Source organism: Rissa tridactyla, chromosome 1 (assembly GCF_028500815.1).
Source record: "Rissa tridactyla isolate bRisTri1 chromosome 1, bRisTri1.patW.cur.20221130, whole genome shotgun sequence".
Taxonomy (NCBI): Eukaryota; Metazoa; Chordata; class Aves; order Charadriiformes; family Laridae; genus Rissa; species Rissa tridactyla.
The window spans coordinates 6,203,630-6,230,683 of NC_071466.1; the positions used below are offsets into that span (position 1 = coordinate 6,203,630).

Consider the following 27,054-nt stretch of genomic DNA (forward strand, 5'->3'; position numbering starts at 1 on the left):
GGCGGGGACCATCGAGACGTGCCTAGAGAGGCCCCGCGGGGCGAGGAGGTCTGCTTCCGGCGGCCCTCGCGGTGGTTCCGCTTCCGGCGGCCGCGGACGAGGCGGCGGCAGCGGCCATGGTGGAGGAGGGAGGTGGCGGCGGCGCCATGAGTTTCCTCAAGCGGTTCCCGCCTCCCGCCGAGGGCGTTCGCCACCGGCAGCCCGACACGGAGGCGGTGCTGGCGGGGCGCACCCTGGGCGCCGGCACCCTCTACATCGCCGAGAGGTGAGGGGGGCGGAACCTGAGCCTGTGGGGAGTGACGGTTCGTGGGAGCCCCGTAGGCCTCGGGGTGCCGGGGCTGCCCTGAGGGGGGGCTGCCCGGCAGGAACCGGGGATGCCGTGTGAGGGGACTGTATGGCTTCTCCTGACGGGGGCGGCTTATGAGGGGCCTCCCCTGGGAGCTGGTGGAGACCAGGCGGGGTGGATCCTCTCCTCTGGGGGGAGTGTGGGGCTACCCTAAGGGGCTCTGTCGCCTGAGGGGACTGTGGGGTCACCCTGACGGGGTGGGACGTGGGGGACTCCACATCCCCCTTCTTCCACGTCCTTGACGATCAAAGGACTGGAGCACCTCTCTTATGAGGAGAGGCTGAGAGCCCTGGGGCTGTTCAGCCTGGAGGAGACTGAGAGGGGAATCTCATCAATATCTAAAGGGTGGGTGGCAAGAGGATGGGGCCAGACTCTTTTCAGTGGTGCCCAGTGGCACAACAAGGGGCAACAGGAACAAACTGGAACATGGGAAATTCCATCTCAACATGAGGAAAAACTTCTTTACTGTGAAGGTGCCAGAGCACTGGAACAGGCTGCCCAGAGAGGGTGTGGAGTCTCTGTGTCTGGAGATATTTGAAACCCACCTGGACACATTCCTGTGCCACCTGCTCTGGGTGACCCTGCTCTGGCAGGGGGTTGGACTAGATGATCTCCAGAGGGCCCTTCCAACCCTACAATTCTGTGAGTTGGATGAGGGGGGCTGTCATGTGAGGAAGGCCCTTAAAGAGAGCTGTGAGGGGCAGGCTCTGAGGGGGGTCCCCACTATTCCTGCTGTAAATGGTGTTTCAAATAACGCAGGAGGGAACAGCACAGCCAGGGAACCATGAAAAACACACGGCACCTCTCTTCCATTGACAGGGGAGTGAACAGGGCTGTTGGTTTTCTGCTGTCATTAACTACTGTGGTTCTGTGAAGTCTCTCACATCGCATTAATTACGTGGACACTCTGTGTTCTTACTAGGCAGAAATAAGTTATCTTGGAAGATGTTATCTGAACCCTGTAATGTCCTTTAAATCCTCCCTGCATTGCACAGTTCAAGACGACAGCTTGTTGATAAAGGCAACATAATTTTCTTTAACCATGGAAGAGTGCTTTAGTTATAATATATTTCTGCAGTGGAAGAGTGTTAGAGTGATATTAGAACAAAAACGTCATCTAAAATGTGCACCAAGGGCTGAATTGTCTTTTAAAACCTTTAGACCTTGAAACGTTTATAAGCCAGGTAATATTATTGGAGGCGTTTTTGCCCCACCTGAACTTGTTAGTGATGTTGCGTTCCTCTTGGAGAGGAATCTCTCTGGAATTACTGTTTTGTTTGGTTGCAGACACAAGGGTTTCTGTTCACAAAGCATCTGCTTTCAACACGTGTAATATTGAGTTTCCTTGTAACTTGCTTTCAGTAGATCTTTGTGTGAGGCACGTACAAGTCTGCCAGCTTCTTCCCAACGTGTTTCGAGCGTGTCGCCGAGCTTTTACCAGAGTCAGTTGCTGGTAATGAATAGAAACCGCCAGCGTCTGCAGGAGTGCCGTGATGTGGGAGAACTGGGCGGACAATGCGGCCTTGGGTCCGTGTACTGACTGTACGTCAGCAGCTGTAAATGTTGAGAACTGGCCGAGTGAGGCTAGGAAAGAAATTCCTTGCTCCCACTGCGCTAGCTCTTGCTCTCAGGCTGATTTCCTGAGGCGAGGAGTCTTCTGTGACCTTTTCAGGGGTGGGTTTTGTCCCTCCAGAAAAACTTGTGAAGGCTGAGTTTTGCGTGTGGTGGGGGTCTCACTTTCTGCCTCTCAGTATTCCCGTTTGCTGTCTGACCTCATTGATCACAGACACCCAAAACTGGGTTGGGTTTGATTTCTCAGCTGCTAGGAAGACACTGATCTTTCTGATAGGAAGGCGGTAGCAGCCCAGCGGTGACAACCCGTGCTGCCTCTTGCCTGTGGTTAGGGATCAGCGTGAAAATGGGGGGAAGCAGAGGTTATAGCACATAAGTTGTGAGGGAGGGGAAAACCATAACCTGGCTTTGTTAGCGCTGCTGGTCACAGAACTGGTGGGTTTTTTACATACAGGCTATACCCGCATCAGATCTATAATCCTCCAGAAATTACCATCGTGACTTTCCTTTCAGTATTCACTTTATCTTGAAAAACCACAGAACGTTTAATAGTTTGAGTTATCGGTCACACTCTGGAACCTCTGCAGTAAGCTTTGGGATGACAGATACCCACAGAGAGGAGAAAATGAAGAGGCAGGGAGGGAAATTCAGGGTTTAGTGTAAATGTGATAAGGCTGAAATGTGTTTGGGGTGCTCAGCTTCGTGTTCTTTAAGAAAAGGTTTCTTTTACCTCGGCCATTAGTTATGCTGTTGCCAGGTCCTGTTTGGGCAGGTCCAGGACTGTATTACCTGAGAGTGGGGTAAGTGCCTTGACTGGAATTACTCACTTCTTGGGGTTGGTGTGCATTTCTGCAGGCATGAGTTGTGTACCTTAGATTCCTCTGTTGGTTTCTAACTTGTCTCTTATTTTCCTCCCCCCCCATGTTAGTCGCCTGTCTTGGCTGGAAAACTCCGGAGTTGGCTTCACCTTGGATTATCCCACCATAAGTTTACATGCCGTCTCCAGAGACCTGAGCGCCTACCCGTGTGAGCACTTGTACGTCATGGTGAATGCCAAATTCGAAGGTATGCCCTGAGTGTTGCTTAGTGCTCCCATGTGGTCCCGAGTGGCACGATTTCTTCTTCAAAAAGAGTAAATTTTGTTTTTAAAAATTATATGCTTCATTCAGGTAATAGCTTGTATTTGCTTTTTCATTTCTCTGAAGAGCAGTTATTTTAGAAGTGTAGCTTTGCCCTTGTTCAGAGTCGCTTCTGTACTGTTGAGCTCTCAGCATGGGAATACGTACAGCTGGAGCCGCTGAAAATCAATTCTCTGCTCTCTTACGCTTGTTTTAAATAATTTTGTTCCTCTGCTCTCTCCCTGTGATTCCAACTTCAGTATCATATTTGCTTTATTGAATTTATGTTAATGTTGCTACCCTCTCCAGGCTTTATGAATTCCTGTTGATTCCCATTAGCCTGCAAGCGTTCATTCATTTTCTCCCGCAGCTTGTTTAAAAAAAATGCAACAGCTCATGTTACCAGGCTTAATGGATCTTCGTAGATTTCCCACAGATCCAACCTTTTGACTAGTCTTGCTTTGACCTAGAGCAAACAAGCTTTCTGTTCCATTGTTTGTACGAAGATTTTCTATATTTTTGATGCGTTGATTTTTTCTTCTGGCAGACCAGTTAATATTTTAAGAGTGTGATAAACTGCCGTCTCAATTTAAGAGTAGCGGGTGTTAAGTACCGAGCAAGTCTCCTTTCCCCTTCATGCCTACTAGTCATTGTAGTTAAAGTCTGGCATTTAATTTTTCTTTAAATAGTCTATATACCGAAAGCACTGACAAGACTCTGAGGAGGCAGAGGCGTTTTTAAGCTATTAATACTTCTCCTTTTTTTCCTTCTCTCGTGTTACTAATGTTCTCTGAAAGTCTGTCACCACAAATAATGAGAGAATGTGTACATGCACCTATTGGTTTTTCCTCCTCATTTTCCTTTGTGTTTATTTTGAAGTGACCTGAGCCTAGTCTGAAGGAAGGTGTTTACAGCTTTTAATTCATTCTGATAATGGGGTTTGAAAAGAGGGATATCCTGTGATAGTTCTTATCTAGAAATCCTAAATAGACTGATTTTTTGTGGGAGTTCTTTGTGTGGTGGGGTTTTTTTTGTTGTTTTGTGTTTTTTTTTTTTAAATATATGAACTCTGGCTACAGTAAATCTTCTACAGCAAGTAGAAGGTTTGTTTAGTTTTCAAGTCCATCCCTGGCCAGGGATTTTAGCTGCTGGATTAAAGTGTTAAACCCAAACCTCCCCACTTCTTTGGCTGCAGGAGTCTTCCTTCTTTCAGTTGGGCAGGGTACATTTTGTTTTTCCTCTGAAAGTTTTTGTTGCGCTTTCTGTGGGCATGTGCCTTGTCCTCGCCCCTTTTTTAGAAAAGGCGGTCAGAGCTTGACTTCATTGAAAACAAAGAGCTGGATTCAGCAGTAACAAGCTGTGCCCGCGGGTGTCAGTTGGAAAAGGACTGGACAGCTTCCTTGGACACTTCATTTTTGGGGGCAGCTGGTTGGCAGCTTCTTGGCTTCTTCGTATTCTTGGTGGTGCCAGTTTTGTTTGTGATAAAAGCCACTCTCGGTGGAATGGCCTTAACTGTATGCCTCTTTTTCTGCAGAAAAGAATTCTGCACTTCTGAGGCTGTCAGTGTTGTGTCCCCAGCCACAAAGCGATGAACTGAAGCCATCTTCTTTGTGGTTTTTATATTTATGGAAAGTAAAACATCACGTTGTTGCTCACTTGTGTGCAGAAGTTGGGAAGCGCAGTTTTGCCCACGATTGTCACTGGCTGTGGGTGCACTTTCTACCTCTGACATCTTGCTGGCTGGCTAGGAATGTCAGAAATCGAGTCGAGATCTTCTGTAAATGTCAGAGTCCTCTGTGAGAGGCCACACTGGAAGCAACCTGATCTCATGACAGTAGTGTTAAGGATCTGTTAAATTCATGTGATTTTAAAAAATACATATAGAGCATTGTGCAAGTAAATGATAACAATTGTGAATTTTGGGTTTTGGAGCACAGTTGTTTTTAATAAGAGTCAGGCAGCTTTCCTAAAGTGCCTGAATACATCGTGTGACCATTGCAGAAATCTAAAGTCCTAAAATTATAAATGCAGAAGTTCTTGTGTGCGTTGCACGTGTTGTCAAGGTGCTGTGAGAGGGCCTCATATATCCATAGCGTGGATGGGAGTGGGTGTGTTTGTGCCTCTCTCAGGTTGTGTCCAGGTCTCTGATTTGATTACCTGTGTGTTCCTGAAAGAATAAACAAACGTGACTTCTTTGACAAAATAAACATGTTTCTCTTAAATATTTCAATTTCCTAAAGAAGAGGGGACAAAAGAGGCTCCCATGGCTGAAGGGGAGGAGGAGGAAGACAGTGATGACGACGTTGAACCCATTGCGGAATTCAGATTTGTACCTAGTGACAAATCAGCCTGTAAGTGAAGAAGGAAATCGCGTTTTAGCTTAAAGTCCTGGCTATATGTGGCAGACGCTGGGGTAGGGAGGTGTAAACGACGTGATCTTTTAGTGTCCTTCTCTATTTACTTGATTTCTGTGTGCTGAGAAGAACAAAGTAAATTGTTTTATTTTGCTTGAAGCTGGAATATTTCAAGCAGCTGCTTCTCAAGGGAAATTCCAGTGCTTTAAAATGGGTCTTTTAAATATAAATACATGACACAGATAATCTTATCTATATACATTTGTAGAGAGCTTGTATGGGAAACATATTTTTAATTACAAAATTCAGTGATATTGTGAGTCAGCGACAATTTTATTAGGAACATGCTAATGTCCAGACACTACCTCTGGAAAGCATTCGTATCCCGTCTGGTGTGGAGCTTGCAGTTGGATCCAAGTTTTAAGAATTTTATGTATTAGATGCCGCAGGGAATCCTGCAGTGGCAGGGAATCCTGCAGTGGCAGGGAATCCTGCAGTGGCAGGGAATCCTGCAGTGGCAGGGAATCCTGCAGTGGGTGACCGCAGGCTGAATTGTCCAGAGATAAGCCTTTTTCATCAGTGAAATAATGGAAAGTGCTGGTAAGAGGGTAAAACATCAGGCTTTGAACAAACCTGGTTTGTTTCTTGCATGACTGCTTGGGTGACGTTTTCAAATACAAATTCAGTGGTGGTTCTGGTAAAGGAATATTCTCAATCTCTTTGATCACTCAGGCCAGGATTTCTTGTCTGTTGCTGTGGGGTGTTGGTGGAGAAATGAGGGAGGTTTGTGTTTGTTTGTGTTCCTACAGTGGAAGCCATGTTCTCAGCGATGTGTGAATGCCAAGCTCTGCACCCAGACCCAGACGATGAAGATTCAGACAACGATTATGAAGGGGAGGAGTACGATGTCGAGGCCCGCGGTTTGTAACAGTTGTTTCTTCTGAAATCCCTACCAGCTCTTGGATACCTGGAACTTCTCCTATGGTATCTGTCATGAGAATGGTTTGGTCTCTTAAGAAGTTTCTTCTTTATTATTCATCTTGCTGAATCATTCTTTGTGACACAGGGACAGTGTAAAACCTCAGAAATCTGCAGAAAATCTGTAGTTTAGCTGTCATAAATCATTGGAATTCAGCAAAAACGTTGTTCTCAACCCCACTTGGAGTACTGCCTCCAGCTCTGGGGCCTCAGCACAGGAGAGACACGGAGCTGTTGGAGCGGGGCCAGAGGAGGCCCCGGAGATGCTGGGAGGGCTGGAGCCCCTCTGCTGGGAGGACGGGCTGAGAGAGCTGGGGGGGTTCAGCCTGGAGAAGAGAAGGCTCCGGGGAGACCTTATAGCAGCCTTCCAGCCTACAAGAAAGCCGGGGAGGGGCTTTTTACAAGGGCTTGTAGTGATAGGACAAAGGGGTAAGTGCTCAAACTGAAAGAGGGGAGATTTAGATTAGAGATTAGGAAGAAATCCTTTGCTGTGAGGGTGGTGAGCCCCTGGCCCAGGTTGCCCAGAGAAGCTGTGGCTGCCCCATCCCTGGAGGTGTTCAAGGCCAGGCTGGATGGGGCTTGGAGCAACCTGGGCTGGTGGGAGGTGTCTCTCTAGGGGAGCAACCCCCTCCATGGCAGGGGGTTGGAACTAGTCTTTAAGGTCCCTTCCAACCTAAATGGTTCTATGATTCAAAAGGCCCAAGACACAAATATCAGCCTTTCCTGTTCCCACTGGATGTTGTAGCACAAGTTCAGTGCCATTGCCATGGCGTGGTCAATTCACGTCACTCTGTACGTTCCATAGCCGATACAAGCAGCCTTTTAATCTCAGTCAATTAATCGGAGCATAATTTGCCTAGCTGTTGTCCTGTTCCTCCTCCCCTGCTTGATCCAGGCTCCTAAACTCCGGTCTGATAAACACGAACGTATTTTTGCAGAGCTAGAACAAGGTGACATCCCCAGCTTTTACACTTACGAAGAAGGATTGTCGCATTTAACTGCAGAAGGTCAGGCCACCCTGGAGAGGTTAGAAGGCATGTTAGCCCAGTCCGTCAGCAGTCAGTACAACATGGCTGGAGTGAGAACAGAAGACTCGATAAGGGAGTTTGAAGGTAAGAAATGCTTTTCTTTGACTAAAAGATGTGAAAGCAGTGGGTCTCCACTCTGGCCAGGCTTTCCTGATATGATTCCCTGGAACAGTGGTAGGGCGAAGTTGATTTAGAATTAAAAAAAAAAAAATTAAACTTGCCAGTCTACACTGGGATTAGGAAGCAATTTCCGCTCTAAACAGGCAATAGTATTTTTTTTTTAATACCTTAAATTGTAAGTTAATAATTGTCTTTACAGAGTTCAGTGTGAATTCAGAATCGTTGAAATACACTGGAACAGATTTTTAAAAAAACCTGCTTTTCTGAAGGATACTGTCTCTTAATGCTGCTGGTTGTTCAAACGTACGTTTAAGGAGTAAGGTTTCCTTTTGTCAGAAAACTCCCTAATCTCTCAAAATTTGCCTTTTCTCCGTGCTGTTTTCACTGGAGCGATACATTACCTGGGAGAAGAACAGGGAAGTAGTTTAGTAGCATTGCTGCTTTTATTTATTTATTTATTATACAAATCTCAGTGCTTTAGTATGGCTTGACACTTTTGAAGGATGAAAAATGGTGTGGCTGTTGTGGATTTCTAGCTATCAGCTTGCCTAGAATAACCAACAGAATCATAACTCGTCTGTTCTGATCCCACATGGATGATTTTTTTTTTTAATCTTTATTTGCTTTGTCAGTTGTTTACAGGTTCTCTTTGTTCCATAACTTGGAATACCTTTATATAATGTAAAGATAACCCTGGGTGTGATATACTCCTCTTTTAGCAGTGCCCTTCATTTGAAAATTTTGTCAGGTTTCTGAGCCCCAAAATTTTGAAAATTAAAATAAATTGAACCACAAATATGTCACGTGTCTCAAAGCCATCTTCATCAGTTTTAATTGCCTTCCTGATCTTATTTGCTACGGTGCTGCTTCTTGGTTTGTTACAATTATTGATATCCCCAGGGCTGCTCGGTTTCGAATTCTGTTATTTTTTGACGTTATAGTATAGAGCGATTGTTCCTTTTTTTTTTTTTTTCTTCGCATTTATGATTGCTGAGAGCAGTTTCAGAACAGGATCCGGCCTCTTTCTGGTGGAACGTCATTAAAGCTTTTAAAAGGAATCATGGCATTTGTTACATTGAAACTTCATTTAAAAAAATGAAATAGTTTAAATCTGGTGTTTAACAATAAGGCGGGGTGAGATGAGGTTGTAGGAAGCGGTGACTCTTCAAGTGACCGACTGATAGAGCTGGAACAAAACCAGAAACTTGTGAGCACATCGGTGTTTCCTTGCGCCGCTTTCAGTTCAGCAAAGGAGTTTTCTGCTCTGGTCATCTCTTGTCAACAGAGGGCACTCGCTCTCTTTCCTGCGATAACGTCCGCTTTTGAGCCTGCAGCGTTACCAACTGTTGGCTGTTGTTTTCCAGATGGGATGGAGGTGGACATAGCACCAATAGTTGCGGGGCAGTTTGAAGACGCAGAAGTCGATCACTGAGGAGGACGTACGCTGCTGTAAGTTCTTCTGTCTTCCAACAGCAATGCTTTTCAGTCCTGCAGAGCCTTCTGTCTCTGTAACTTGTGTGATGCGCTTAATTCCAGACCTCCTGTAGGAAGTATCTTGTGGTGTCAGGATGGTGGCGATTTAGAGAAGGAAAAGGTGGCTGTAGTTATCGCAAGTATGGAAAGATGTTCAATGACCTGTCCAAAATTGCCTATCGGCATAAACCGTCATGCTGCACGGGCATGTCTCTCTGGAAGACAGGTTAGCTGTTTGGTAAATTAAGAATTATCCGATCTCAAAGGCTCTTAGATACTGATATATAAATGCTGGAGCCGTTGCTGGGAAGTTACTGTCCTTAGCATCCGTTATTTCGCCCTTAGTGTGCAAGATTTCCCAGGCCTTTCAAGGGGGCAGAACACTTCACAGCGCCACGAGTCCATCTCTTCCTTCACTGTAAGCGGAGCAGGAACAGTTCCTGGTAAAGTTCCTGAGCAATCTGGATGTGACTGTGGTCAGAAACGCGCTACTGAGAGACAGCACCCTGCTGAGGTGGTTGTACCAGCGTCCCCTCTTGCCTGCCATCACCTGAACTGCTTTTCTCCCGTTAGTGGCATTACAAGATGTGCCAGCGTTTCCTCGCTGGCGCTGGGTGGGAGAGGAAGGGTAGCCGCTTCTGGGACTGCGTTTGCAGCGCTGCAGAGGCACAGCGGGATTGTGATTCCACTCCTGCCTCAGCAGTGCTCGCTAGCGCCCAGTTGGCACGTGCTGCTCGAGCGCTGGTGCTTTGTCGCAGTTCTTCTGCCTCTCTCGGAAGTGAGACTGTGAGCGCGGAACTATCCCGCTTGAAATGCCGGAGAAAACAGTTGTGAGGTGGCCAGCCAAAAGCTCGGGGGAGGAAAAAGGAGAGGGGCAGGGGAGGAAAGGGCCACAAATGAGAAGACATGCTGAAAAAAGCTGATGGAAATGGGTCAGAAGTAGTTGGTTAGGGATTACAGTGTCACTGAGAACAGGCTGTTGCGGAGGGACGATGCACATCTGCTTTCCTCCTCCCTTGCTTGGTTTACTTTGTTTCTGACTTTCTGAAATCCTGTTTGTCTGAGATTTCTGATCTCGACCACTGCTGCCGGTCCTGAATTAGTATTTTTTGTTTGGTGTAAGAGCTCAAACTTCTCTTCAGTTGCTCTTCCTACGCTAGGAAGAGCTCTTACAAAAATAAGTCAAGATAGTGGCTGCCCCTCCACCGGCTGGCTATCGTATTTGATAAAGGGCATATTTTAAAATTAGGGAAGCCTCTTCAGCTGTAGATGAAGTGCCTCTTAGTGAATGGAAAGCTTGGCTCTGATGTCTCCATCTCCAAGATGATTTTGGTCCACGGTTTATAAAAAAAAAAATTAAAAAAAAAAAATTAAATTGTGCTGTTGAAAATTCCAGTTTGAATGCGTATTGTCCCGGTTTAAACTTGAGCCGGATAAAGGAGAGTTAGAGGCTGGTTGCAGGTCTCTGAGGAGCCTGAAAGTGCTGGTGGAAAACACCCTGAAAGAAGTAGTTTTGGTCAGTGGAATTCTTCCTGCTGCTTAACTCCGTGCCTTCCACGGCGCGGCAGGTGGCCGTGGGAGATTCGTTAATTAGGAGGTGACTGTGTAGGGAGTCCTCCTGTCCTTCTGCTCGCGCTGCTCAGAGCTGTGGAGCCTGTTGGGGCAGATCAAGCCGTCGGCGAGTGCAGCGTCAAGTGTTGGGGTGACGTTTCTCCAGGTGGCAGTTCGGGAGCTGTGGGTGTGACGGGCACCCCCCAGCCCCTGTGCGCTGATGTAATTTAAGTAGGTTCAAAACGTAGGGTGTAGGGCAGCAATAAACAACTGAAGGTGCGAAGTGACAAGAACAGCTCTTGCAGGTCTGTGCTAATCACCCTGCTAACAACTTTGGCGTGGGTCTGCGCTCTGAAAACGGGGCAGAGGGGGAGCGCGCTGTGATCCTCTCGGTACTCTGTGGAGCAGCTCAGGCCTTTTAACCTTCTGAACTGCAAAAACGATTTACAGGAACATCTTGTTGGCGATCCTTTAGAGAGCAACGCACCGCCCTGCCTCTAAAGCGATGCCCTTGTGGGACGCTCATGTTGCATGTTCCCGCTCGTTACCCAAACGAGATGTGACAGTCGCTTGCTGAAGCTCCTGGAAGACTTGCTGACGATTGATGTGGGACGTTTCCACTGGTCTTGTAATAAGCGGCGTTTTGTCTGTCGCATCGTGCGGTTGCGTAATTGTTCCGAAGCAACCGGTGTGGTCTGCGCGTGGTGGCGCGACGGGGTCTTCCAGGGCGCAGCTGCGGGTTGTCGTCGCATGCTGTCCTCAGCTGACCTCAGTTTAGAGCTGCCGTCGCAGGCAAAGACGCTCCACCCTCCCGAAAATCAGTGGGTTCACCGTCAAGCGCTGTCCTCTGGGACTGCAAACTGCTCTGTAAAGGTTAATAAGCTTTTATTTTCATGCCAATTCTGTAAACTTGGTGTTTTGTATCTTTCAGATCCCTCTTGTGGCACTTCCAGAATAAGCTGTAAAACTGAAGGCATTGCAGTGACTATCGGGAGTTAACCTTTCTTTTAATGATCTTAAGCTTAGACATCTAGGTCTGTAAATGCTTTTAGAGATGTTTAAAACAGGGTTTGACATTTCTGACCACTATGGGGTTATTTAAAAAAAAAAAAAAAAAAAAAAAAAAAAACCCACAACAAAAAACAATAAAACCTCTTGCATCTAACACTTGAATGGGGCTAATCAGGGGTCATTTCAAAGAAGCCTTTGTAGGAATTCTGGGACTTCAGAAATGAAGCTGTAATTAGGAGAGAATTTTAGATTGCCCTAGGGTTTTCCGTATTTTTGTACCTGTTCATTGCATCGGTGGAGTAGAACGGAAATAGAAATGTTACAAAGTTTGACCAAAAGGAAATAGGGTTGGCCAAGGATTAAACGCAAAGCTAAATTTAATGCCCCTCGAGTAACTGGCTTCATCGTGTCAGCGCTGTCCCTTTCATTTCTCCGAGAGCAGAGTTTGGGTGGTAGAGGAGATGGAATCCAGTCTGCGAAGTCCGGAAAAAGAGAACTGTTTTGTGTCTTTGTATGAAATGTTTAACAACGTTGTTAAATAAACTAAGATTTTTTTGTATCTCACAACCAACTCCGTGTTGCAGTTCTCAGTCCTTTACCTCAGCAAGCGGCTGGCAACCCTGAGCTGACGTCGTCTGAGCTTTACCACTCTCTTCTATCACCAAAAAAAAAAAGTCCAATGAAGTAATTTTCATCATTTACCGACACGTGAGGATAAAAGGGCAGGACATTCGCAGAGCGCGCCTGTAAGATAGAATTAGTCTGGCACATCCCAAAGGTCGGAACCCAGCTGTAGATTACCAAGAGCTTCGTCCTGCTGGCGCATGTACCGTTCCATCTCGCTGGTGGTGGTTTTGCCATGGGGCAACGGCAGCAAATTCAAGGTTTGGGTTTTTTTTTTCCCCCCAATATTCAAGTGATAGTGTGGTAGTAAACTTTTTTCCATTTTCATTTGATCTGACGTTGATTTGTGAATTTTCTTTCACTACTATGATGTTGGTATATGAAGAGTTTTCTTTACCAGCTCTACGCTCTCGGAATCGTATTGAGTGGTCCCGTCTCGCGTAGCGCGTTGGGACGTGCGTTGGTTTCAAGCTGTGTGAAAATTACAACCACTCTTTGTGGAATATTCGTTAGGAATGCCAGTCCAATTAGTGGCGATTTAATAGCGTCGAGAACTATTGACGTTGCTGAAGAAATGAGGTATTCAGCGTGTTACCCGACGGGGCATTCTAGAAGAATGCCTTTACTAGCCCCTGTATCTACATACGGATATCTGTTTATGTAAATGTATGCACATTTTTGTGAGGGATACAGAGGAACAAAGGAGGCTGCAAAGCGATGCTTTAATTTTTGTGCTGGGATTTGGAGAACCTTCGCACAGTGAGATTTTGGGACACTTAAAAACTCTACCGGCACCGTAGTTTAGGAAAGAAGGTTTATGCCATTTCAAGTCACTGTTCGTTGTTAAAACAGACAGGTTTGGTTTTGTTTTTTTTTTTTTTTTACTTATTTTATATTCTACTTCTGGTGGCTATGAATAGAGCAACTGCTTGTTAATCACCCAGATTTGTACCGATCTTTATTTTTTTTTAAACTCTGTATTATGCCACTATAAACCATGTAGACACAAGTCAGAGCTGACAGCGTTTGGTTCATGGACTTTGCTTTTGCAGGCTGTCGGAAAGGACGTGGAAGTAGGGCCTCCAATCTAACAGACCTTGCCTGCCTGTAGGTTTGCATCTCTGCATTCTCTTTTCCCTGGCAGCCTGTTTTTATGCTCTTTGAGGTTTATTTTTGAGACCTTTACCCTGTGGGCCTCGTGGGTTTAAAGGAGACCTGTGGATCAATTCATGACGTCAGGCTCATTTCTGTAAGAAATGAGGCTAAAAACTTGAGGACACCAGTAAAGGCAAAGTCCTAGGAGAAGAAAATTATAAGGTATGGATTGCTTTAAAAATAGGTAAAAGGGATAAAAAGCAGTAAAGCAAGAAAGTGACGGGTAGAAGCCTCCCAAAACATCTGTTCTAGAAGCAGTACGTGGTATAAAAATACCAGTCCCTAAAGGGGGCCTACAGGAAGGATGGGGAGGGACCCTATCAGGGAGTGTAATGATAGGACACGGGGCAAGAGCTTCAGACTGAAAGGGGGGAGGTTTAGATGGGATATCGGGAGGAAATTCTTTGCTGTGAGGGCGGTGAGACCCTGAACAGGTTGCCCAGAGAAGCTGTGGATGCCCCATCCCTGGAGGGGTTCAAGGCCAGGTTGGACGGGGCTTGGAGCAACCTGGGCTGGTGGGAGGTGTCCCTGCCCAGGGCAGGGGCTTGGAACTGGATGATCTTTAAGGTCCCTTCCAACCCAAACCATTCTGTGATTCATGGGGGCTGTGAGTGCAGTCTTCCGGCACTGGAAGACTGTGATTCTGTGGTTTTAGAGGTCTTGTGCGTTGGGTTTCTGTTCTCGCCGCTCTCTGTGGCAGAGTTACAAATAAGCGGCTGAACGTAAAAGCAGCTGAAGGATGGCACCTCATCAGGCTCAGCGTGGCGCTGCCCGGTCCCTTGCCCTGAAGAGTTTTACCAAAGGTACGTTTCCTGTAGCAGGCCTACACCCACTAGCATCCCGGTGCTGCTGAGTGATAACCCAGCAGTTCCAGTTCCCTTCAGCGTATTAGCAAGCTATTTTTTTTCAATTTTATTTTAATTTCTGAATACAGGGTCGTGGATTAAGACTCTTTTACGAAAAGCATGTTCAACCAGTTGATCTCCTTTTGCAATATAATCCTAAACATACCTTGGAAAATTAAAATGAGAAAAGAGTTTATTGCAACAAGTAAAAAAATTACATGAAAATATTTACTTCCCAAACTCTTGCAAAAAAGATAGCTGACAACAGCAGTGGTTCATAATGTTACTGTGAAAAAAACCAACCCTGTCCCATTCCCTCCCTTCCTCTTAGTGTATGGTCTCCAGGGGGACTCGGGAAATGAGTCGAGCGGCCTACTCCTAGGATCTTCGGAGAACTTCTTCTCTCTCCTTTCAAACCTAGTAACTACAGAACGAAAAACTGACTTTAGTTTGAAATTTGGAAAATATATTTTGGCATATATAAAAATTCAGAAGCGTCCAGAAGAAGAAACCTGATGTTTGAAACGGCACTTCAGAGGCTGGTGCCTCTGGGTGGTGTCCTCCTCAGCTGAGGTGGGGAAGGGCATGGTCCTGCCCCTTCGGGTACGCAGCTTTCCCGTGGTTTTAGCTCTTTTATTTATTCTCCTGTGTTGCAAATTCATTTATTGTAAGAAAAAGATGTGGTAAGAGTGACATAAAATCAAGGACAAATCAAGTTCCACGTGATTCACCTGTATACGCTGTGTCTGTTTTACCCTGTGAAGAGGCAGCAGTAATCTCGGATAAAACAGGAGGGGGGGTTTTGCCTAAAAAGCCCTTTTATGTGTGTGCGTCTACACAATTTTCTGGTACTTTATTACCGCTCTTTCCAACCAAGACAAACATTCAGCAGACTGTAGTGGGACAGGATGGGGCAGAGCCTTGCCGAAAGGAAGCGAGGTGTTACTTACCTGCACTCGGGTATTACTAAAACAATGCTGGTCCTACAGACTTTTAATTTTGGTGTAGGGTACCTCTGGAATAGAGCTGTGGAGACTCTTCTAGGGAGTCGTGGAGCCTTTTGTCCTCCCAGAGGTACGTACATTGCAAGTAGGAATATGATGAGGTCACTACAGCAATGACATCTTCAGCTCCTTTTTTTTTTTTTTGCAGGGGCCTTCTATGGGAAGAAATCCGATAAAATCAAACCTTGAAAGGGCTGGTATTTGTCTAAAATTAGTGTTGCACGCTGTTGTAATCAAGGTCAGCAAATGGCACTTATGGCTAAAGTGACAAAGTTGCAATGTTTTAACAGTCCTTCACATTCAGATGGCTTAACTGAAAATGTCGGCAGATAGATATTCTCAAAATCCCGATACGCTATTACAAAATAAGTATTTGAATACAAAGTTCTGTAAGTCAAATATTTCAAACGTGATTATCTGAAAATACAACTGAAAGGTGGCATGGCAGTCAACGTCAACAGTTTTCTGAAAGCTTCACGTCTGCAGATGTTGGAAGTATTTTTAATGTAGTACTGCCAAATTTCAGCATTTGAGGTCTCAGGATATCCGAGGAAGGATTTCATCCCATATAAAAGCCACAAGTATTGTACCTGAAGAGACAAATTACAGAAAAAGGACCTTTATTTAAATGTGTCTGAGAAGGACACGGTACTGAAAATAGACATTATGTTTGAGTATTTGAGTGTGTGATGCGCAATAGAGCAGGAATTGCAGAAAAATGGAATTCTCTGTTAAAAGGGCTCGAGGCGGTCAGTACTTTTCCAAACACCTTGTTTTTCACAAAGACAGCCTCAACAGACCCTGCCAGTGATCCTTAGGAGTTAATCTTGGTTTTCTTTATATATTTAATGTTTTAATTCTGATCTGTATAAGCCAAGCCAACGGGAGAGCAGCCTGACCAGGTGAATCCGAGGTGTGCACCTGCCCGTTGCGGTATCAGCCTCCTTGCCCCGTAGCTGGACGTAGAAGTGACTGACCCAGGCGCCAAACCGCCACTCCTCAGAGGATGGGATAAGGCTGAGTTTGCTACCAGCGTCTGTTTTGATAACCAGCGTCTGTTTTGATAACCACATGGGGTTTAGGGGCTGCAAGCAGGTATAGCACAGCGGGGTTTTTTTTTTTTTTTGAAGATCGTTCTAGTTTAAGGTTTATTCTGAAGCTGAAAAATGGTAAAGTTAGAGATTATAGATTCTCTGTGAGAATCACAGAGTATCTCAAGTTGGATGGGAGCCATAAAGATCATCGAGTCCAAAGAAGGCCACCTAAATACAGTTTATTGAGACACATTTCGTTTTTTTTTTTCTCCTGGAAAAAAATCAGTATATTCCGTTTCAGAAATTAAGAGGATTCTGGTTGACAGCATTCCTCACCCATAGCCTGTATTTTATGAAGCTACCTAGATCACAAAAATGCTTACTGAAAGCGATTCTGTTCTCTCTAGTTGGATCTCTCACTCAGTGCAGGACTATTGCCTACGCTACTAGATAGGTCAGTGTCCTGAAAAACCTCCGCGGATGGGACAGCACTTCTCCCAGAGCTTTTCCTGGGGTCCACTCTGAACCCCCCAAGCCACGACTTGTGGCCTTGCTGTTACATCGTCTGCCAATGAGAACAGTTACCTCAAAAGTTTTCCTGCACATCAAAAGGTGTTCCTGAGCTCTCAGGGAAGCTTTTTTGAAAAATCACCTTCCCATGGGATACTGCTGCCATTTGTGGCAGCTTCCGAGGGAATTACTACTGACCTAGCAATTCCTAAATAAGCAGAAATTTGTTCTCCTGAAGTCCAAAGTGCAAACAGCTCTGCTATGTACCTTCCCAGTCTTCCTCTGGACCCTGAACTCTTGTGAAGACTCCAACCCGAGAGGCCACGTTCACCACCAGTTCTTCCCTGTTTGTGAGCAGGTCAGGTACAGGATTACCACTCACTGGCCCTTTAGCATTTGAGTTAGACTTCATCAGTGACAGTTTCTAGGAACTTCCTGGATTGTGTTCACTCACCGCAGAAGAGTTTTGCTCTGTCAGATGATGTCTGCATAGCTGAAAGCCCCTCGGAGGACCAGGGTCTGTGAGAAGGAGACTTCTGCTAGTTGTTTGCTGAGCCCCTCCTTTGCTACCAAGTCCCTGAGATGCTGATCACTTCAGTGCACGTGGACTTGCAATTCGGATTTCTTTGTTAAGTTCCACACTTAAGCATGCTGAACTCGATGGGAACCTCTGAATACCTTCTCTGAGCAGAAAGTTTCACCTGAAGTCTCCTCCCTTGTTCACCTCTATTTACGTCTACTGCTAAGTGACTTTTGTGGCACATATTTTCTATCCTGATGGTGAAAAAACATTTTCTTCTAAGGAACAGTATTAGTCTTTTTTAAAACTGATCTAGAGAAGCGGGCATTGATGCTGCTTTTATAGCGTTAGAAGCCTAGCAGAACGCTAAGCTGGCACCTGTCCAGGAAAGAGCATCCCACTTTTCTGCCCTCACGTCCCGTATCTCGTCACCAACTCTTCCATTCGTAGCTGCCATCTCCCTGGTACTCATAAAGAAGCATTAGCTCAGTCCCCATCACTGCTAACGGTATAATCGCGCCTGGACACGACTACCGTGAATTCCTCTGGCAGTAGAACAGAAACTGTCTTTGTTCCACTGTTCCTGCTTCTGTGTTCACAGCGCAGAATTTAGGCCTGCCCATGCTAAGTCGTTAACACTTGCTGACATCTATATTCACTACAGGAATTAGCTGGTTTAGTGCTACTGGAGAATCACCTGCACCAAAACTTCAGTGAAGCCATTTTGAAAAGTGAGTTCTTAACTACAGCTCCAAGATTATAGTCATGAAAGATCATAAACGAGTAGCAGATTTGTTTACCCTAAAAGTAAACTTCCCCTTCCTCCTCCCCTTGTGAAGGTGATAATTAATCTCCCTCACGTTTTAAGTGTCCTTTCTAAGAAAACTGTTTTAAAGTTGATGGTTAAGAACTGGCTTACAGCTAGATCAGGGCATCCAGTCTATACAGAATGGTCTCGGTCTCCTTGTCCTCGTGGGTATGTGCTGTGAGATCATATCGCGCTTCTTCGCTCAGGCAATTTGAACTTTCTAGTGATAGCCCATGGTTCTGCATGCGGTAGTTACCACAGCAAATCACAAAAACCCCTAACAGACTTCCCCAAAATAAGAACAAAGTAATGTAACCATCTCAGATCCTGATGCTGGGAAAAGTGAGACATCAGATTAGCGTATCACTATGACTCGGCCAGTTTCTAGGAAGCCTGAAACAGTGTTTCTGCTGACATGGATTCTGAAAGTAATTTTTACAACTAAATTTAAATTATCCCTTCCCTCATCATCTACTTTTATGATTCTGCTCAGAAATGTTTTTCACAAGACTTTTATTATCATCATAACAGGTATTTTTTTCTAGATGCCTCATCATTTGGTCCAATTTTGAAAGAAAAAAAAAATCTCTTGCTATTATCTTATTTTCAGAAAGTGTCAGACAAATGTCCTTTCATGTTAGATTTGCAGATCTGCGCTCCTGTATTCATCAGTTCAGTTTTCAAATGTAACTCTCTCTTCTATACTTCCACCACAGACACCGTACATTGGTTTACAACTCTTGGTTTCTACGATAAGGTCTGTACGTATCCATGAAGCGCCCTGGTTTTGTAATGAGAAACTTAGTATTACCAATAGACTCCTCGGCCCTTCAGGTGATCCACAGACCTGAGACCTGTAACAGAATGTTTGGCTACAGTAGTGACACTGCACAAAAAGGGATGTGTCCTGAACATTCACATTTCTACAACTGCTTGGGCTGCGGTTCCTTTCTCATAAATTCAATATATTCTGTTTGTATTCTCTATATGCTAACTAATGATAAACTGCTGGTTATGAATTTCCACAGAAATGTAACGTTAATGCCTGATCACATTCTAAATTCCTCAGGTCGTGGTTGCATTTGTGTTGACATCTGCTGATTTTCTTACTCAAGCCAAAATCACCTAAAGGCTTTCTGCAGAGCAGTTCTGCAGGACGCATCTTGCTAAATAAGCAGAACTTGGTGTTTCAGAGTGCCTCCCAGCCAAAATATTAAATCCCGAGTGTTTACAACCTAGAAAGTGTCAAAATGGTTATCAGGTTGAAATCAGTTAATATACCAGAAAGCTAAACCCGAATTCTGAGAAGCATCACCTGTTCTGTTAGGACCCAGGTGATCCTCATCAGCTTTGCCTGAGACATTTCATTAGCTGCCAACTGGAAGCGTGCATGGGCTTTTATGACGCTTACTCTATTGTTCAGTCATCCTGTTTGGATGTCTTAACTTAAAAAAACTGTATTAAAGTGAAGTTTTGTTAGACTAAAAATTCTGTCTCCCTTTTTGACGGCGAGTCAATGCAAGTAGGACATGCACAGACATTAATGCAAACAACAAAAAGAGGTTATTTGTTATAACTGAAGCCCTTTCAGATGTTTCCCCTGTGCGTTTCACATGCTGTTGTACCTTCGTCACTGCTGTACCTTCTAATAGGATTAACAGTCGTGAAAGAACTCGGGATTAGCAGGCTGCTGCTTTATATACCCTCAAAGCAGAAAGCTCAGGATTTGTAGGGGCTAACTGTAAACAATCAACATGGAGCGTTTTCATCTGCACACAACTAGAAGTTAAAATCAATAGCTTCCACATTAAAACCATAATTTAAGTTAGAAAAAAATCCAGTTACCACTATTCCTTATTCTTAAACAGGTTGTTTCCAACAGTGATGGGGGAAAAACATAGAATGGGAACTGCAAAGTCTAGACGCTATACAGATAAAAAAGGTGTGATATTACAATAGTAATAATTGAGAAAGCATATTTTAAGCATTTGTCCTAATACCTGTGGGTGGGGGTTTTTTAATTAATCATCTCCATGTCCTTGCATACTGTCACAAAGCGAGACAGAAACTGCATGCTAACCTGTATGTTTCTCTTTTTTAACTTAATCAGGCTAGTATTTACCCTCAGGTAGCCTTTTCTCCTTTTTCATATTCTGCTAGAATATTAAAGCGGGCCTTTGGTCAGTGAATACGCAGCATGCCTCAAACGGGATGGATTTTAGTACCAAAACATAAAGTCCCAAACAACAGGCAGCCTCCAAAGGATCGCGCTCCAGAGTAAACAGCTGTTGGTTTATAACTAACTAGTTAACCCTAACTTAAACGCTAACCCTTTTCCACGTAGAATTAGGCTGTTGTGGTTCTTTGGTAGGTACATTATCTTGCTCAAAGTATCCCAAAAGTACTTAGACTCTGAATGTGACATCTAAACTAAACAACGATATAACCTAGTATGGTTGTTTCCTGATCAAAACAGTAGGTATTGTTTTGTGAATAAAACTGTTAAGACTCAGTATTAGATGCTTGATTCACAAAACCGAGTGTTACACATGCTCTACATGCAGTATTAAACAAGTTTAAAATACGTAGCTTACATTTGCGACACAAAACCATGATTCTGAATGACTTCTACACATAAATTATAATTGACTATTTTCTGGATTTTATTTAAAACAGAAAATGAGTAGGCTGTCAAATAAAACCAGCCATTTTTTGAACCATGTACTTTCTCAAATACATAAAATAGTAAGAACTTACCTAAGGATGGTGCTATCCAATATACTAGTGAATAACTCCAAAATTTCTCATAGAAACAATTTGGATGTAATGAAAAAGCCAGTGCTGGGTTAAATATTGCTCCCGTGAGATTTCCACCTGCAATAAAATGCAAACAATATGAAATCAAACCATCTTTCTTAATGTTTATTTTAAATGAATATTGAAATGCACATCCACAATACTACAAGAAACGCACACTCTGCAATAAAACGGATTAGCAGAAACCACTTGAACAGATGAACTCTGCTGAAGTTATTTACAAGATGATACGTTTAACAGTTTAACTGTTTTCTAAAATGCTTTAAAATATGCGAAGTGTAGGCTATAACTTCCTTTATCTCTTTCTGGCAAATATTCTTTGAGGAGATGGGTTAGGCTAACGGTGAATGTTTCTATTGATAAAACAATAAGCTGCTTTACGCAGTCTGTATCACGCTTTTAGAAGAGACAGAAATTGCACAAATGTTAGGAAACAAATACTGAGCTTTCATTACATCCCCGGGTCGCGCGTAACACACATGCAAGATAATGGAAAAACCTGTCAAACGCTGTTCTTGCAAAACTGACCTCTGTACTTTCTTAATAAAACACTAATATTACGCTATCAATTTCTAGCATGTGGTAATAACTGTGGGAAAACCCGTCACAATCATTTTATATGTTATTTCAACAAAATAAAAGCAAACCCCTCTCCACTCCCTTTAAAAAGGAAGCTGAAAGCAGCCAAGCATCTTGCCTTGCCTCCGACTTCAGATGTAAATGAAGTCGCCTAAACATTCTCTAAATAACTAGACCCAAACCTATTGCATTGTGGGGACTAAACTGTAATTATGCTGCAGATAAACCTGGAGGTAAGTGTTTTTGATTCTGACATATGTTGTTCCTCTCATGGCAATCCTGCAGAAAAAGCATTACTCATAGCAAAATTATCTGTATTTCTGTACTACTAGTTACCACCCACCCCATATCTGTTTTATCTATTAATCTCTGCCCGTAAAATATTATATAATTGTGTCTATTTAGTTTCTTAAAGTTTATTCTTGATTTTTCCCAAATAAGCTAGCATGAGCTTTGAACTTATGCTTTGTACAAATATCATGCTGCTGCAATCCTTGTTTGTTATCAGCACGCAATCATTTACCGCAAGTTTTAGTGAGGTCTTTGTCATTCTCCTCTATTTCTCTTTCTATATACTCATTATTTCTTTTATCGTCATTACAGTTGGGGAAGGTTTTAGTCTTTGTTGACCTACTCAGTTTGCTCTGTTTTTACACTTGTTCTCAACAGCCACGCAGATTTACTGTGCCGGCTGTTATTCTGCACACTGACACATTAACAACTCCCACTGTTGCCAGGAAGGCCATCTACAATAATTTACTTTGCTTTAATCTATTTATAAATTCACTGCTTCTGCTTTTATAGCCACAAACACACATTCAAGAGCAGAATTTCACTCTCAGGAGGCAGTTGCTGTTTCTGAACATTAAACATGAGACAGAGTTTTAACTGCGGTATTTCTTCAATATTCGTTACTAATAACTACTAGAATGTCAACCAAGGCCAGGGCCACTAGTATAATCTTATTTAAAAATATTTATTAAACATTTCAGTCTGTGTACCAGAAAAGATAAGTGACTTCGTGGCAAAAGAAGTGTAACATCTTTGCTGTTGTACACATAAAAAGATGAGGTAATGAAATTACTAAAGGCAAAGTTAGGAACTCAGAATTAAAAATACGTATGTCATTTTTACCTTGATATGTCAGGCTCAGAAACATCTAACCAGTTCTGACTTCATTGCAATATTGCCTGTAAATGAAAAAGCCCTCAAAAGATGTATTTTTTCTTCCCCTAATTACATATTTTCCGAAAGGAAATACCCAAAAATATTCTTTACCAACATGTATATGGTCTGTGTCCTTAGTTTCTGAATCATTCCCTCGATATGGAAAGACATAATGTTCCCTTTTTCCTTCTATTTAGTAGAAGAAACAGAGTGAATGCAGTATTGGAGCTTTTGCGTACAGTATGCACTATTATAAAAATTTGATCTGTGTAAGACTAAACGTTAAAAAAAAAAATCTAAATATTTTTAACTATGAAAAAGTAGAAGAAAACTGAAATGATCTTCTTGTAATTTTGAAAATACTTTATAATCTGATGTTATTTGTTGGAGTAAGCTGCATGGCATGTCGAAGTATCTTTTTATGGGGTACACACAACAGCGACCTATCCACATTTATTTTTTCCGACAACTTCACTTAGTCAACCGTATAAATGCCATTCAACGTTTCTGAGCCCTGTGTGTGTATCAATACATTTAGATGGGTGTAAGCCAGAGGGATACGGCTTTCCTTCTAAATTTTACCCAAGCAAAACTGGAATAAGAGCTATTCTTTCTTCCAGTCCCTTTTTAGACAGCAATCATTCCTTTTACAGGATACAGCTTTCAAATTCATAGCAGAACATAATTCATGGAATGAAGTATGACACGCTATGTACGAGATGTATTTTCTAGGATTTCTGCTTCGTTCGGAACTGTGATAAACCTGGATCCTGAAGGCACAATTGATTTGGTTTTTAAAATCAGAGTCTAAAAAGAAATCATTAGCATGAGTTTTATTTTGTAAATATAATGCACTTTTCTGAGTTCCTAGCCAGAACATTGTATCCGTTGAATAAAAGTTTGAAAAATCATTAGTCATACAATATTCTAAACTATTTACTATTTTTGTAGGAAAAAGGAATAATATTACCAGTTTGCCTAAATTTGCACTGGTTGCCTAGCCCTTTGGATGTGCTGGGCGGCGGTGGGAAGGGGGTCCTCAAAACGGAGCGGGGGCAGGAGAATGGAGGATATCCCGGGGAATGCTTGTGTGTAGATGTGAGCAGAGGGAAAGAAGCAGCAAGAAAGGTCTGAGAACCTCCAAGGTGTCCTACGTGTACTGACCTAACCTTCCACTGAGAGAGAGATCCATTATGATCCATTAATTTCTTTCTGTGACTTCATCACAGAAAGAAATTAGTAGCAGGAGGTTGCTCCCGCTCAGCGAGAGGGATCTTGGGGGTTTACACCCTCTTCTACTTCAGATGGCTTCAATCCACATCTTCAGAGTGCTCAGTAAACTAAACACAGCTCAGGACTACTGCAGGGGGAGGACCGCTCGCCTCTTTATTTTTCTTTTTTTTTAAATTGAGTGTACAGCAAAGAGCGCAACCCTTAGGAAGCTTGGAGCAGAGTGAACAAGAAAGAACTGGATGTTCCACTAAGCAGGGGATGAAAGTAGGTTCAGGATGTGCTCCCCGAAATGCATATATATTTTTACAGTAGACTTGAGTCTAGATTAAAAGAAATGGAAAGAAAAATGTCCAGGTAGCACAGGGTGGTCTGCACACGAAACGGCACAAACTGTGCATGTGAAAGAGGCCTGGGCGCAGCTGGTCTGATGTTTCCTAGAAGCACAGGTAGATGGACTACACTGGATGGTTGTAGAAGTCCAAGTTTATGACAAGGAAGGGGACATGGTACACAGCTTTCTCCTGCTAGAAAAAGATACGAGGCCAGCCTGGCCAACGACACTGGGCATAAATTCTTTGTATGAACTAGTGAAGAGAAAGGGAATGTGACACGTGTTATTTTATGTGACTATTTGCTAAGCAGGAAAGGAATGTTAAGAATCGGGAATCCAGCTTTCTATGCCTGTAGAAGAGGCAGGATAATCTTTGGCTACACTTTCAGTGAGCAATTCAGAAATATATTTTTCGTGCTCAAATGGACTGACACCGTGCCTCTGCATTCAAAAATTAATTTTAGAAAGTAGTTCAAATTGCTAAATTAATTCTCAAAATTCTCCATGGACGACTTTTAATCTTTCAGGTATTAGCCAATTTCAGCTAAACATAATGAGTAAAGGTTTTTTCATTAATACATCTGAAAATTCGACTCTACTTTATTCTCCTATATGCTATTATGTTGGACAGCATAACACAGTTAAACCTTTTGGACAAGACATCAGTGACATCCCAGATGTCTGTGGATAAGAGCAATCAATCTCCCTCTCTCATAAATGGATTTGATCATTTCCTGGGTGACTGCCTCTGTGGTGAGGGCTGGAGCACAAGCAAAGAGCTCTGGAACTATCTCCCTCTCATCTCCCGGTATCCCAACCTACAGAATCTCCTTTCCAGTACAACCCGCGCCCTGCAGGGCAGTCCTTAAGTGACAAGTGACATGACTCTGGCACTTCACTGGGGACAACAGGCAGCATCAACAGTCAGCAGAAGGAAGTTCAGACTGACTCCTCTCCCTTCTTCCTTCCCACTGCTCCCGAGAGGCTGCGCAAGTGACAGTGTCCCAGCTCTGGGAAGCATAAGGTGACAATCAGGCAAGGACACTGCCACACAGGGCATCACAGAGACAGGAAACTCTTGTAAATGCCATGATACAACAGGCACCTAATATTTTTCTTTTTTTACATTCGGTTTCATGAGGTATTCTGCATGCATTCCACAAATAACCATACCTGCTTCTGATTAGAGGATTTAACGTAGTTAAATAAGCTGCATTGGTATGAATTATGCATTATTTAAAGCCAAACTTCCGTGTTACCGGTCCGTACCCTGCCGTTGCACAATCAGCATTTTCTCCTGATTCAGACAGTGGTGTTCTCTCGCAACGCCACTTAGAAATCAGAGCACATTGTGTGAAATCTCCCAGGCTATATAAAGTCGGATTATGAAACGATCCTTCACCGAGATATTTGAACAGCGTTCTGTGAAACTCTTAATTGTATTTACTTGCAGATTTGACATCCTTTTAAATTCAAAACTCATTTCATTCTTAACCCGACACCTCCCTGGCATCTAACCAGGCAAACTTTACATAAACTCCACAATGAACTCTGTATATGTAGGGCGAAAGGCTTTCCTTAACGCATTATTTGTAATCCGAGAAAAATAATTTTGCATCTTAACACTTTTAAGAAAAATAAAAAACACCTCTGTTACAACTTTATTGCAGGAAGAGAGTGAAAAAAAAAAAAAGACTGACCTGCATAGACGAGCATGGTGATGAGAAGGGCAATCAAATGGACTCTGTATTTGGGATTAATACTTTCCACTCGCAGGACGGTCAGCTGGAAAACGACAGAAAAGAGCAGTTCGATGCAGAACGCCTGCATCTCTGTAGTCTGCATGGGGTCGCCGCAGCCCTGCGAGAGCGCTCCATAATGTGGCTCTGCCATCTCCAGCCTCCAGAGAAAGTGCATAAACACCCTGGCAAGCACCGCGGCCACGAACTGCGCGCCGATCTTGAGTCCACCCATCTTGACCGAGGTCCCACCGCCCCACATGGGCTGCAGGGTGCCGCAGGGGTTGCATGTGCTGCCGGGCAGGGTCAAGCCGTGCAGGACGGTGAAGCCGTAGGTGAGCGTGAGGCCGGTGTGCGGCTTCGGCTCCGCGTTGCCGAGCAGGCAGAGCTCGTTGGTGCAGGCGCAGATCTGGAAGGTGCTAAACATCTCCAGAAGGAAAGTGCAAAGGCGCGGGTGGGAGCGTAGCCGGCGGCGGGTCAGTCTCCTGCACAGCCCCACCGCCACCACGATGCCGGCCATCAGCAGGAGCGAGGTCCCGAGCCCACCGCCAGCCATGGCGAGAGTCTGACAGGCCGAAGAGCTCGAAGGAGGACTTCGCCCTGCTCCAGCCCCGCCACCTAAGGGGAGAAAGAAAGCGGGAGAGGGAGGGAATGTGACCACCCTTTGCCTTCGAGGTAGGAGCCAGCTTCTGTCCCCACCTGCGGGGCTCTGACTCACCGTCGAGACGGGGAGCAAAGGGCAGGGGAGGCCGGCCTCAGGGGGGTGAGGGCAGGGGGGTCCCTCTCCCCTCCTGGGAAGGGGGGAGGAGAAGGGAGGTCTCTCCCTGCGGTGGAAAAGAGGGACGGGAGGGGAAGGGGGGCGAGGAGGGGGCTCAGCTTTCCCTCAGCCCCTCCGCGGTGGGACGGACGGGGCTCCCCTCCTCCCCTCAGCGCACGGGGGAAGGGGAGGCGAGCCAATTTCTCGGCCGGGTTGGTAGCGCGCCCTCTCCGCGGGGGCGGGCAGGCGAAAGCGGCTGGTGAATAAGGTCCGTCCCCGCGGCGGGGTGAGGCGAGGCGGTGGTGTCGCCTCCTTTCTCCTCCTTCTCCTCTGCCGGGCGCTGCGCGGCCCGGGGCGGCCGCCGGCAGCGGGCGAGCGGG

At 44.5% G+C, this 27,054-nt stretch overlaps 2 protein-coding genes across 6 annotated transcripts; one reads left to right on the top strand and one right to left on the bottom strand.

Annotated features, from left to right (window-relative positions):
- The first annotated feature begins 69 nt into the window (after positions 1 to 69).
- On the top strand, positions 70 to 15,456 carry CLNS1A (chloride nucleotide-sensitive channel 1A). Of its 5 annotated transcripts, none has more exons than XM_054192790.1 (7): positions 70 to 265; positions 2,847 to 2,983; positions 5,277 to 5,387; positions 6,200 to 6,310; positions 7,307 to 7,480; positions 8,881 to 8,965; positions 15,328 to 15,456. In XM_054192790.1, the coding sequence occupies exons 1-6, from the start codon at positions 117 to 119 to the stop codon at positions 8,946 to 8,948; spliced, it is 750 nt and encodes a 249-aa protein (XP_054048765.1). In that variant the 5' UTR covers positions 70 to 116; the 3' UTR covers positions 8,949 to 8,965; positions 15,328 to 15,456. The 5 variants fall into 5 exon arrangements, with proteins under 5 accessions (XP_054048765.1, XP_054048750.1, XP_054048780.1 ...); XM_054192775.1 differs by lacking the exon at positions 15,328 to 15,456 and adding an exon at positions 11,472 to 12,122; XM_054192805.1 differs by lacking the exon at positions 15,328 to 15,456 and adding an exon at positions 11,472 to 12,122 and having other exon boundaries at positions 5,280 to 5,387.
- On the bottom strand, positions 14,351 to 27,033 carry AQP11 (aquaporin 11). Its single transcript, XM_054192760.1, has 4 exons — positions 26,636 to 27,033; positions 25,879 to 26,535; positions 20,809 to 20,925; positions 14,351 to 15,769 (listed from the first exon to the last, which is right to left on the bottom strand). Exons 2-4 carry the CDS (start codon positions 26,471 to 26,473, stop codon positions 15,717 to 15,719), a joined length of 765 nt encoding a protein of 254 aa, XP_054048735.1. The 5' UTR covers positions 26,474 to 26,535; positions 26,636 to 27,033; the 3' UTR covers positions 14,351 to 15,716.
- Positions 27,034 to 27,054: the final 21 nt, after the last annotated feature.

Coding starts and splice junctions, on each gene's coding strand:
- CLNS1A (XM_054192790.1), top strand. CDS start 117: ATGGTGGAGGAGGGAGGTGGCGGCGGCGCCATGAGTTTCCTCAAGCGG. Junction 5,388..6,199: donor ACCTAGTGACAAATCAGCCT/GTAAGTGAAGAA, acceptor GTGTTCCTACAG/TGGAAGCCATGTTCTCAGCG. Junction 7,481..8,880: donor CTCGATAAGGGAGTTTGAAG/GTAAGAAATGCT, acceptor GTTGTTTTCCAG/ATGGGATGGAGGTGGACATA.
- AQP11 (XM_054192760.1), bottom strand. CDS start 26,473: ATGGCTGGCGGTGGGCTCGGGACCTCGCTCCTGCTGATGGCCGGCATC. Junction 20,926..25,878: donor CACCATGCTCGTCTATGCAG/GTCAGTCTTTTT, acceptor ATTTTATTGCAG/GTGGAAATCTCACGGGAGCA. Junction 15,770..20,808: donor TTGGATAGCACCATCCTTAG/GTAAGTTCTTAC, acceptor TTGTCTCTTCAG/GTACAATACTTGTGGCTTTT.